At 29.9% G+C, this 12,208-nt stretch overlaps 1 protein-coding gene across 3 annotated transcripts in view; it reads left to right on the forward strand.

Annotated features, from left to right (window-relative positions):
* Window positions 1-12,208, forward strand: part of rdx (BTB/POZ and MATH domain-containing protein rdx) — a 524,123-nt gene that overhangs the window by 347,293 nt on the left and 164,622 nt on the right. For 2 of the 3 annotated variants that reach the window (XM_075374840.1, XM_075374841.1), the window contains exon 1: window positions 657-993. The exons of the other annotated variant lie outside the window; for it this stretch is intronic. In XM_075374840.1, coding sequence (XP_075230955.1) covers window positions 980-993 — 14 coding nt within the window. In that variant the 5' untranslated portion in view covers window positions 657-979. Of the gene's footprint in view, window positions 1-656; window positions 994-12,208 lie in introns of those variants that run through there. 3 annotated transcript variants of the gene reach the window in all.

Below are 12,208 nucleotides of genomic sequence, written 5' to 3' on the forward strand. Positions count from 1 at the left end.
ACAAGAAATAATGGAATAAATAGTCTAACGCAAGAAATTCACCTTCTTTCTCTTGTACAGCAATCTATATATATATATATATATATACACACACACACATATACTGTCTGTATACGGTCGGGGGTAAAATAACGTATCAATGTCATAAATAATTTTGTAAATCATTATTTATTTTAATTTATAATATTTTAACCTTAAATCAGGATATTATTGAATAGGTTTGTTACCAGAAAAAAACTGTTGTGGATTTTTAACTGTGAAGGTCTATGATGAAGGTAGAAAAGTGAAATAATTTATACATCGTGAAAAAGTGCTTTTATAGCGAGGATTTTATAAAGTTTTTAAGAAACAAAATGTTTCTTAAAAACTTATTTTTTTGGGGTCATATTTGCAATTCAAATAACATTTAAAAGTTGTCTTTTATTTTTAAAACGTTCATTCTTCCTATCTTCGTGAAAGTTTTCATTTCGTGTACAAAAAAAAAGGAGTAACACGTGATAAGTTAACTTTTCATCTTGATGGTGATGTATTTTTCTTATTTGTTGATACATTATAGGGAAATTTTAAAGGTAGTTTTATAGTTAGTAGTTGGTAACAGTGCTGTTACATTGTGAGGGCCGCCCTGTCTGTTAGCCGAGCCATTCAGTCTTGGAGAACTGCTGCCGTCGTTGTGTGGTGTCAGTTCTATCGTGTCGGCTTTTTTTGTTGTTAGACATCTTCGACCCGGCCAGTTCTCCCTTATGTGTTTGTTGTGAAAAAGAGAATTTTATTATTTCGTGTGCATAAGGGCGGCTCGGTGATGGTGTAATTGTTTCATTAATGTATTTGTATATAGATTTTTTTTTTTTTTTTAGTTAGTTTTTCTTAGTGTTAAGGTTCCCGGTCCCGGGAAATTTGTTTTTTTTTGTGTGTGAGGTTATTGTTTTCCATAGTGGATTACTCATATAAGTCCCATTCCACTTTGGATACATGCATTAGGATGGCCTTAGCCAGGTAAGTTTTTTATTAGTTCCATTTCAGGAACCGTTTTTAAATATTTACGTTATTTGTAATACATTTTTTTATTTGAAATTCGTCGTTTGTAATACGTGAATCGACACAACAAATCGTGTAATATGATGTTAAATCAAGTCTGGTTGTATTTCGTTTGCTAAACATCTTCTAATCTCGTTTTATCGTTCTTTAATTATAATATTAGAAATTAAATTTTACTATCTTTTATGAATCATAAAATATCTACCTTGTTATCTTTATTGTTTGTACGAAAGCGATGACGTATTTAAATTAAAAGAGGATCTTATATCAGCGTCATTTTGAATTAACAACTGTATGAACATGATACTTAATTGTGTCACAGTGATTTCATGTTACTTCACTGAAATTAGTTGTATTTTTGTAATTGCTGCAAGTTTTTCTTTCATTCAATTGTTTTTTTTGCTTTGTATGTCAGGTATTTTTTTTATTATTATTATTGTTTTGTTTGACTAAATATATTTTCAGTAGGCTCTTGATGCTCTTATTTAGTCTATTAAATAGAAATTTTATTTTTTATTTATATTTGTTCGTTCTACAAGACCGACAATCACCGGTCCAATTTTAAAAATTCAAAATGCGATTAATCGATGGTCTTTTGTATTATAAGAACAACTTAAGGTGTATCCGTTTAAAATTTTCTGTTGCCTGATAAATATTCGTGATTTTTAAAAGAAATATGATTTTCGAATAGTTTTATTTTCCTTGTAAATATTGTTCTGTTATAATATTTACACCATATAGTTCTTGAAGTATTAAAATTTTTATTTCGGTTCCGACACTAAAATTTGATCTATCGTTTTCGGGTTATCTACGATTATGATAAAATAGTTTTATATACGATATCATAAAAAAAAAAAATCATCGATACGGTTAACGTTTATAAATCGATAAACGTGTAATTATCACAGATTATTAACTGATTTTTAACATATTTGTTGACATTTATTACAGTCGTTGATCTTTGATATTAATTATTTAATCTGTTTTTTTTAAACATACGTTTTATCAATATTTTAATTTAATTTTTTTCATGTGTGTAGTATATTAGAATAATAAATATATAGATCTTTTTCTTGTGTGTCTAATAATAGTTTATTTATATACGTCCAATTTCTTTTATATATATTTTTATGTTTTTAATCTTATCTTTTAATTTATTTTTTAAATTACTGTTTGTGTTGACTTTTTTCATATAGATGATGGACGTTGTTTTATAGGCGTATTATCCCTTTTTATTTTTATTTATTTTTTATTTTGTTGTGAATCGATTTACTTTATTATTAATTAAACTATGTTTCGTTCGGTATTTGGTGTATAAGATGGAAACTATTCTACCGTATCTTATTTATTAAAATAACGGAAGCATGGATTAATTTTTCCACGTGTTTTTTATTTTATTTCATAATGTTTGTTTTTCCGTTAATATAAATAATCGTGTATGTGCGCGCGTTTATGTGTATGTGTGTTATTAACTAGATGGTTTACCCTCTTTGTATGTCGGTGTAATAATTTTTTTTCGTAACTTAAAATTATTTTTAGTTTTGTTGGTGTCCCTGTATGTTTATCCTTGATTTAAGGTCATCTATTTATGTTCATGGTTATTGTAATTATTATTTTAATTTTTGTTTTAACGATAATATTATAGTAAATTAATCGTTAAAAACTATGTTAATCGTTAACTATGTTTTAGATAGTCTCTGATTTGATTCCCGAATGGTTTTTTTCTGTATGCTTTTGTTATATAGATTTGTTCTAAAAATCTTAACTAAAAGAAATCTGTACAACCAGTAGTGTAAAATTGTCCCAAAAACAAATTCAAATATCAGATTTAGTTTTCCAATTAGACTAAGCAGTTATATATTTTTTTTTTAATAAGGAGAAAGCCGCTTTCTTAAAGTTTTGAGAAACCGAGTGGGAGTATATAATGCAATATTTGATTTCTAAAAACAATACAGTATATAAAAAAAAGGGAACCCGATTAACGTCGTAAATTTATTCTGAATTTTTTGCATCATTTTGAAATATAATTTTTTCGTTTCGCTATAAACGATTTAACGAAATTGTTGTTAGGGTGATTTCAGTTATAAATATTAATTATATTTTAAAAATAGAGTGTCTAGAATTATCATTCGACTCGCAGACGTAGCCAGACAGACAATTCATTAATATAGAGGGGTTGGAACGAGTGCTCGGAGGATGTCTCCTTGAATTTCTTAACTACCCAGGCTGGCGGCGTATAATATGGTTTAGAAAGAGGGGAATCACGGGGGGACGTTGTTCGTATTAACGTATCGACCGTTCTAAAAACATTTATCTTTTTTCAAGTTCACATCCTCTGTTTTATAGATTATTTTTAATAAATTACATATATTTTGTTGTAAACCACAGCGATTAATTTTTTTCTGTAAACTACAGCAAAATCAAAGGAATTTGTAGGATTTTTGCGTAAATTCTCCGTTAGTATAGTTGATTTTTCGTCTTTTAAGAATTTTTCCGTAATCGAGTGTTGACATTTCGTGTCATAAAGTGATACGTCGTCTTTCAGTCTATTCGTAACTTTTGAAACTATCTTTATATATTGGTATATCTATTTGCTTGGCAAAAAAAAAAAATCTAATCGGCTAAAATGTAATGCTGTTTGTGCGGTAGTATTACGTTTAAATTTGTTGGACACGAGTTCAGTTCCTGAACAGTCAGGTGTTTTCTCTCTTTTTCTCGCCTATTATATTAAAATGCCAATGTAAATTTATAACTCAACTTGTATTATGAAAAATGGACACAAAATAAGTTTGCGACAAGCTTTTACATGTCGCAAACTTTTCATCATCATCGTATTCGCTTAATTTAATAATGACTTTTTGTTTGATTTATTGGAACTGTTTACTAGAAAATATAGATTAGTTTGTAGTAATTGTGGTTTTGTTGCAAAACTGAAGTTTCCCGGTTAAGGTATCGATTTATACGATGAAATAGTAGTATCTTTTGAAGCGTCTCCTATGACATTTTAGGAAAGCCGACATTATACTCCAAATTTGTATATATTTTTAAAATTTAATTAATATAATTTAAATTAATCCAATTTAATGAAATAAAAACCTTTTTGTTTTATATATAGTTCATATTGTGTGTGTTTAATCAATGTACGTGCTACCTAGTTGAAATTTTGAAAACATAAAACAGGCAACCAGTCGCGTTTGTTCTTAGCAACACTCAAAAAATAAGTATGGGACTTAAAGTAAGATATCACTGACGCTAGGAATTAACAACTACTCCCATCATTCACCCAACGATTATGTACTTAACTGTACTGATATACTGTGCATATAATATGCTTTTAAAAATAGTTCATTTATTGCGTTTTTTTTTTGGAGTTTTTGTTGATTGTTTTGCTTTATTCTTTCGCGGATCTCTCTCCGCCGAAAAGAATTTTTTTTTTAATTCGTGATAATTAAAAATTCATTAAATTTTCACTTATACGGATAGATGCTTATTATCTTCTGTATTGATTATTAAAATCTATTTTTAAATTATTAAACTAATAAATATTGTGTTACCGTATTTAAATGTAAATTATGAATTTGTATAATTTTTTATTAAATTTATAATTTCCATAAAATATTCATCATGTTCAAATATTATTTGTTCTTTAATTATATTTTAATTGCTGTTTATTTTTTTCGAGTGTGAAGGATTTTAAATTTAACTGTTGATTTCTAAAATTGATATTTTGTTAGCCTAGATAATATGAATTGCTTTTCATGATATTATCAGTTGTTTTTTCTGATTCTAGTAGATGCGCATGAAAGGTATTTTATTAACTTTGTTTATTATTCCGATGTAGAATTTTTTTACAATAGTTTGGTCTCCGCATTCTTTTTTATTGTAAAGATTATAATTAGATTTATTGTTATTAATTCATAATTTTTTTTTATATTGTATCTTTAATTGGCAATTATATATTTTTTATTAAAAAGCGGCAGTCAAAGAAAAAAATAAATGTGTCTGTATCTTTTTATTAAACCGTTCTGTAATGCTGTATAACCCTGGTTATATTAAACAAAGTTGTAATTACTGAAACAGTTGTATCGATACTGTTTTAGTTCGATCTTGGTGTTCAATTTTTTTACATAATAAATACTCCACGTAGGTTTCAACATTTACGCGTAGGAATATGGGATGGAAATTTTGAGTACCTTACGAAAAATACTGAAATTTTATCGGGATTCGAACCCGGGATCTTCTGGATGAAAATCTTTGACGCTACAACTCTGTCTTAGAGGTTGTCATTTCAGGATTAAGGACTTTGATTCGATATCCCATTTCTGAACTGTAATCGGATTACATTCTATTCTGAAACAGAACATTTTTTAAATTAAAATAAATAGGCAAATAGTTTTAAGTTATAGGGTGTATAATAGTATAAATTAATTTTTACATCAATAGAGATTAACATTTGAGATTGTAAAAATAGAAAATTATCGTTTAATGCGGTACAGGAAATATCTTTTATTTAAAAAACAATATTCGTAAATATTGTAATCATTTTTTTTTCAGTGAAAATTCATGAACGTTTTTTTTAAAAATCGATTGTTGTTTTTTGATAAATAGCGATGATGATTAAAAATAGTTGTGTGTTTTTTAGAATATTACTGCGTATAATTATTTATATTTTCCATATAACGGTACATCCTTGCTTTTCTTTATTCAGTGTGAATCGGGCTCAAGGCTGATTCATTTACGTTAGCAAATTTTTCGTTGTTGATAACCGGGTTACCTAATGATGCATGTGTCGGCTTCAATCCACTTGAGTTACAAGCTTTCAGAATGCAGTCGTTTCACTTAATTTCTCTCCTATCTCTCTTCTATTTTTGCCTTCTGTCCCTCTTTCCCTTGTTTGTTAATTTACGAACGAGTTATAAGAATTTTGATTTATTTGGGACATCTTATCAGGAATTTGCATTATGTCGTTGTAAACTTATATGTTTGAATACGTATACACATTCTAGAAAGTCTTATTTGGTACTTTCTGTTTATAATATTTGATTGTAGAAAGTAGGAGTTAAATTTATCGATTAATTCATTTCATTATCGTCTATTTTCTAATATATATAATATTTTGAAGTTGATTTAATATTTTGGTGGCTTTAAAGCAATCTCAGTTTTTAAATCGATTGTTTCGGATTTATTTCTTGATTAGAGGAACTACATCGAGATAATAATAACGAATAAAATTCTTTAAACAAAGTTTTACAGGCTGAACAGTGTTTTATTATACCGGTAAACATTTTTTCACCTAAAAATCCCAAAGTTTGTTGCTATTCACAACTTACCAGATAACATGGCACAGCAGAGTCAGGATTTTCACCATTCAATTTTTTTGGCGTTTCAATAATTACATATTTTAATCGTGTTAACACGATTAACACCAAAAATATCTTTTAAGTTCAAATAGTCAGTTATAGAGTGATAATCAAAAGCTAATTTCAAACCTAATATATTTCACGAAAGCCGAATTCGATTTTGAGCGGGGTACAGTGCTCTGGCGTATAATTCACGTTGTCTTTTATAAGACGAATGTATTTTATAATTCACGTTTGTTTGGATTTTATAAGGTGAAGGCACATCGGCTCGTATCAGACTTCGTTTCCTTTCTTTAACTTTCTTTTTTAATTTAAATATTTTAATTTATTAATAATTATTAAGCTCCGATTGTAAAAAAATGTTTTACAATAACTAATTCAATAACAACAAAAAAAAATTATAAAAATATATGTAAAAAAAAATATATGTAATTTAATATGCATACAAGGAAAAAAAATCTCATTATTCCACATTAGATTTTTTCTGGCTGATATCGCCACTTAAGCTTGAAGCTTGTGTGTGGAATATGGAAATGGAATTTTGTAGCGTATGAAAAATGGCATGTCTGACCGGGATTCGAATCCGTAACTTCTACATGAAAGGCCCGAGACGCTACCGCTTATAACTTTATTTAACTTTTTTTATGATATATATATTTTATATATAGATTAGTGTAGTTTGAATTGTAGTTAACATTCCGAGGATTATTGGAAAACTACAAATAAAATATTGTAATGATTAGTTCCGTAGTTTACGCGGTTATCGAGAACAAACGAAAAAGAAGTCTCTTTATATAGTAGTGAGATTACTTTTATTTTCTTTTTGTGGGAGGGGAAAGCAGTACCTACCTTTTTATATACTCCATCCATGTATTAATATACAGTAGCCATGTATGTATGTAGTTTATTCATTTTTATATTTTTACGGTATATCCTTTGCAGTTTTATTTTTCAAGACGTTGATTTTAACAATCGTTTAGGTTTAACATTTTTATTTTGTGTATGTATCTACTTTTCCGTTTTTATGTATGTATTTGTTTCAGTGTGGCACATGCCGTTATTAATGTTTTTAGGTGTTAATAACATGCCTAATTCGTCTAAAAAGGGAGTGGCAGTGTGAGAAAGAGAAGAAAAATTATATAATTTGTTTTGCACTTATGAAATTTCGATTTTCTTCGGTTCTGCATAAATAACGGGTTTAAGACACGTGCTTTATTCGTTTATTTATTTAATATTTCCTGCTGTCTGAAACTGACTGCCTGTGATTTCTCGGTTATTTATACGTTTATATTTACAAAATATATCTTTTCTGTATTATAATTTTGTATTTTATCAGAAAGAACGGTTGTAATTAATATCGTAAATGGAAAAGAAAACAAAATGTTGTTTTTATATCGGTTGACCTGTTAATGTTTGATATACTTAGATCAAAATAATTTTCTTTGTGAAGATGAAAATATTTTTATGATTTGTTAAATAAGGGATTAATCCAGTTGATTTTAGTTAAATCAGTGCTTTATATATAATATATTTGCAGTATACCGATTTTTCTCGTCATTTCTGCTTAAGATAAATCAAACTGAACAGACACTCTGTATTAAATAGAATCGATTTTTATTTCCTCATCGAATCTTAGAGTTTCTAGTAGACAATCCTATGTTTACGTTTTCTTTCATATCTTTGTTATTGTTTATGCGTCATTGATTTTTCCTTCTCTCATGGGATTGTTTCGGGAATTTTAATTTATGTCATTTGTCACGCTCGGAAGTGGGTGTTCCGTTTCCTAAAATTCATTCATTCGACGGAATAATCATTTAACTTTCATGAAGCTGAGGTTTTTTAAATTAGGAAAAATTGTATTAAGCTAATCTTGGAATTTTTGTTTATTAGTACATAATTTAAAAAAAAAACAATGGTTTAAAGGGTGACGGTTTTAATTTAATTTATGAATAAATTCAATAGATATGATGTTCACAAAGATAATAAAGTATCTTGCCCCACCCTTAATTTTTACGCTTGCTGATTTTGTTTAAATGTTCTAGAATTCCGATTATTTCGACCAATATTCCGTTATTCCGACGAATTCGGATTAGTTATGACTTTACTAATTTATAATTACAGTTTTATATAATTTTTCTAAATATTTATTGTTATTTCTGGAATATAGTACTTTTATTAATGATATTTTTAAGTTGTGGTAATTTTGCACGTGTTTGTTATGTCATAACGGAACGATTGTGAACGATCTATCGTAAAATCTGTCGTTGCTAATAATAGTAAAAATATCAAGTAATAACAAACACCATGCTTCAGATTTAACAGGACTGAGTTGTAAAGTAGTCTCCCGTTCACTTTTTCGATGTGTCGAATTTACCGCTACGTCAAATCTGTTTTAAGTGATGTTTGTTCTCTTCACTGTTAACTACAGGAATTGACTGTATATTGCATGTCAGTACTTCAGAAACAAAACAACTTGAATGGTACTATTTTTACTTAAAATTAGCGTCAAAGCTGGAAGAAGACTAAAACAAATAGTTTAAAACAATAAATTCATACACACACATCTCAGGAATGGTCGAACTGAGAATGTACAAGACTACACTTCATTTACACTCATACATATCATCCTCATTCATCCTCTGAAGAATTATCTAAACGGTAGTGTTACCGGAGGCTAAACAGTAAAGAAAGAATAAATTCATAACGTTTTGTAACGTTACAAAAAACTTTACATATTTGTTGTAATTTTTACTATGAATTGCTTAGCTCATTAATGGGGGATGGGGGAAGCTTTTGTATTTAAATTATATTTTACCACACAAGCATTAATAACGTGGTCGATTTTTCTATTTTTACGTCATAAAATAAATTTATTATACATAATCATTGAATAATGTTAAACATAAACAGTTTAATGTCAGTTGGCTATAAACAATTATTTGTTAATAGCCTGTGCTTAGTCGTAAAAATATTTATTTATTTTTCCTGTTATTTAAATATTGAACATGTGACGTAAATGTTTAATTTAACGAGAGTCTGTTGTAATAAATTTTAAGCGAGTGTTCATTTCTAAATAAAAATAATTCTGAGTTATGACACTTAAAATAATTATTTAATTAGTACGTATTTATAATACGGTACTTGTGTTCCTATGTAAATTAAACAAATAAAAATAACATCAATTAATTTAAATCATCTATATTTGATAATTAAATATTCAACGTGGTGCATACACAATATACACGCACGCACGTAGGTAAGCGTGTTTATTTAAAGTTTAATTAATATTAACCGATGAATTTCATTATATTCCCCTGTGAAAGTCGTATTCGTTTGATACGACCTATTTTTATTTTAGCATGTCCATTTTTATCCAAGAACACCCTCTTCTCTCTCTTTTTATTCTGTTTAACCTCTGAAATCAACGTAAGGTATTACTTCAGAGAATGAATAAGGATGATGTTGAGTGCAAATGAACTGCAGTCTTGTACACTCGACCGTTCCTGAGATGTGTGGTTAGTTGAAACCCAACCACCAAAGAACACCGGTATCCACGATCTAGTATTCAAATTCGTATAAAAGCAACTGCCTTTCTAGGATTTGAACCGTAGAAGACCGACCCGGCAGTGGGTACCTGAACACCCTCTTTATTTTTTTACCCTCTGCCCTAGCCGGACCCACAGTTAGAATAACGCAGTCCAAGGGAGTGTCCTTTAACTCTAACGGGCCTTCCCGCCCACTAGCTGAACATCCGGCAAGGCAGGTCGGCCCGCAGGTTGGTTCTTTTACCTAATGCCTGCCTCTAACCCCCCAGCGAGGAGACTCCAAATCTAGCAGTGCCGTAACCTTCGTCCCCACCACAGGTGCCGGGTCTCGTTCTTTTGAGTGCCTTATGTCTCATATGGGGAGTCCCCAAGGTGTCTCCCACCGGGACTTTGGTCTAGACTTCCCTCCTAAAAGACGTCAGTCACAGAAGATGATCGTCGTCACAGAAGAAAGCGTCACACTTCGTACATGGAGACGACCTGAACACCCTAAGTTCGTCGTAATACATTCACCTTTGATGATATAGAGTCGCTCTGCTTATAACATGGAAGCAGAGCCGCCCGTGGTAAACTGTATGAATAACCAAAATTGGAGTATCTCTGTAAAGTCTTCAAGTCTTGAGGACGGATCCAGTGAACGTTTTGCGAATAATTCGGAACATTATCGGTGGTTAAAGGTAATAATGAGATCAACCTGTCTACACGCAGAGGTAATCTAAATTAAGGAGAAAAAATAAACGTATCCATATTGGTACTTTAAGACCAATATGGGTAGTGGCAGTTCATCCGCTTGAAGTCCCTCGGGAAATAGGAATATCTTTCATTAGAATCGGAACTGAAAGTTCTTTATCAACGATTTTGCGTTGATTAGCTCAATATTTACTGCAAGAGAATGATTTTTTTTCAGATATTAAAGAACAGCTCAAGAAAATTTTGAATCTTTAGTAGAAATGAACAAGAATTTCCTTCAAAGAAAACGTCATAGATCGCTAGACTTCCGCGGTACATGAAAGTGTTCAATTGAACTATATACCCAGAATAAAGTGACGAAACGGTTGTTTTAGTTAGAGAAAACGATAAAAGAAATCCTTGCTTTAGAAATCACGTACAAAGCTGCCAGAATATTATTGATTTATTACTTGTGAGATCAAGGTATAATTCGGTATGGTAATAGTACACGACCAATGATTTTGTGTCGACCGGCTCAAATATAGAAAGAAAACGGACACAGCCGACTATACTATTGAAACCGCAAATTTCTGTTGAAAAGTGTAACGTCGAGCGATATCACTGCTGAGGTATGTTAGCTCGACTTGTTTCCATTCGAGATGCTAGAGGCTAAGCGATTGCGTTGTGTCATAGCTACAAGTGAAACAGTTTAATCTTATGTAAAGGAACAGGATTTACGATATGAAGTAGTCTTTTCCTATTTAAGCTGTCGATTCTGACCACTTCATATGAAATATAAACGCACCAGTCAATTCGACACCCACTGGATAGTTAGTTTTCTTCCTTGCTACAAACAACTAATTTCTTTATTTCTAAAGACTCATTAAGATTTAAGAGGAAGCTTAGATTTCCTTGAACGAAACTCGTTTTCCTCCTCAGTATTCTGTTTTATGTGGTAGTATTTAATTGAATTTATAAAATTATCTGTTTAACGTTCAGTTTTTAACTCGAAAAAAAAAATTAATACATCTGTTCGTACGATGATTATGTATGTGTACGTATCGGGAACATTTAGTTACCATATTTGCTATTTTATCGATCGTTTTTAGTTGTCAACGACGGTTTAATGGTTGTTTCTTTACAAGGCGACTGCTTTTTACCTGCATGTGTAAAATGTATGTATGTAATGTATAACATTTATACGTAATAAGTATATATTTGTGTAAATTTATTTGCCCATGAAACAATGAATGCGTAACCCTGAAATGAAAAAAAAGCAACACATTATATAAGCGTTGCGTACTGGCGGTTGCTAGTCGCTTTTTCTACAACACGTTGCTTCATAATTAGATGCGACTAACGCTAGCGTATGTACGAATATATAATGCTATTTATTGAACGTGTAGCTTACGTTAGTTGCCGGTTTAAACTTCTACAATTCAAGGTTGTATTACGTTTGCTTGTTATAATATGATATAATTTTTTTATTTTTATGTCTTAGTAACTCAATAATAAGTAACACTTTAGTTGCTGATTTTCCGTTCACTTTCCACTCCCTTGAAATTCCATTTTTCTTTCTTTTTTCTTAATTATTTTTCC

Source organism: Lycorma delicatula, chromosome 9, assembly GCF_047948215.1.
Source record: "Lycorma delicatula isolate Av1 chromosome 9, ASM4794821v1, whole genome shotgun sequence".
Lineage (NCBI taxonomy): Eukaryota > Metazoa > Arthropoda > Insecta > Hemiptera > Fulgoridae > Lycorma > Lycorma delicatula.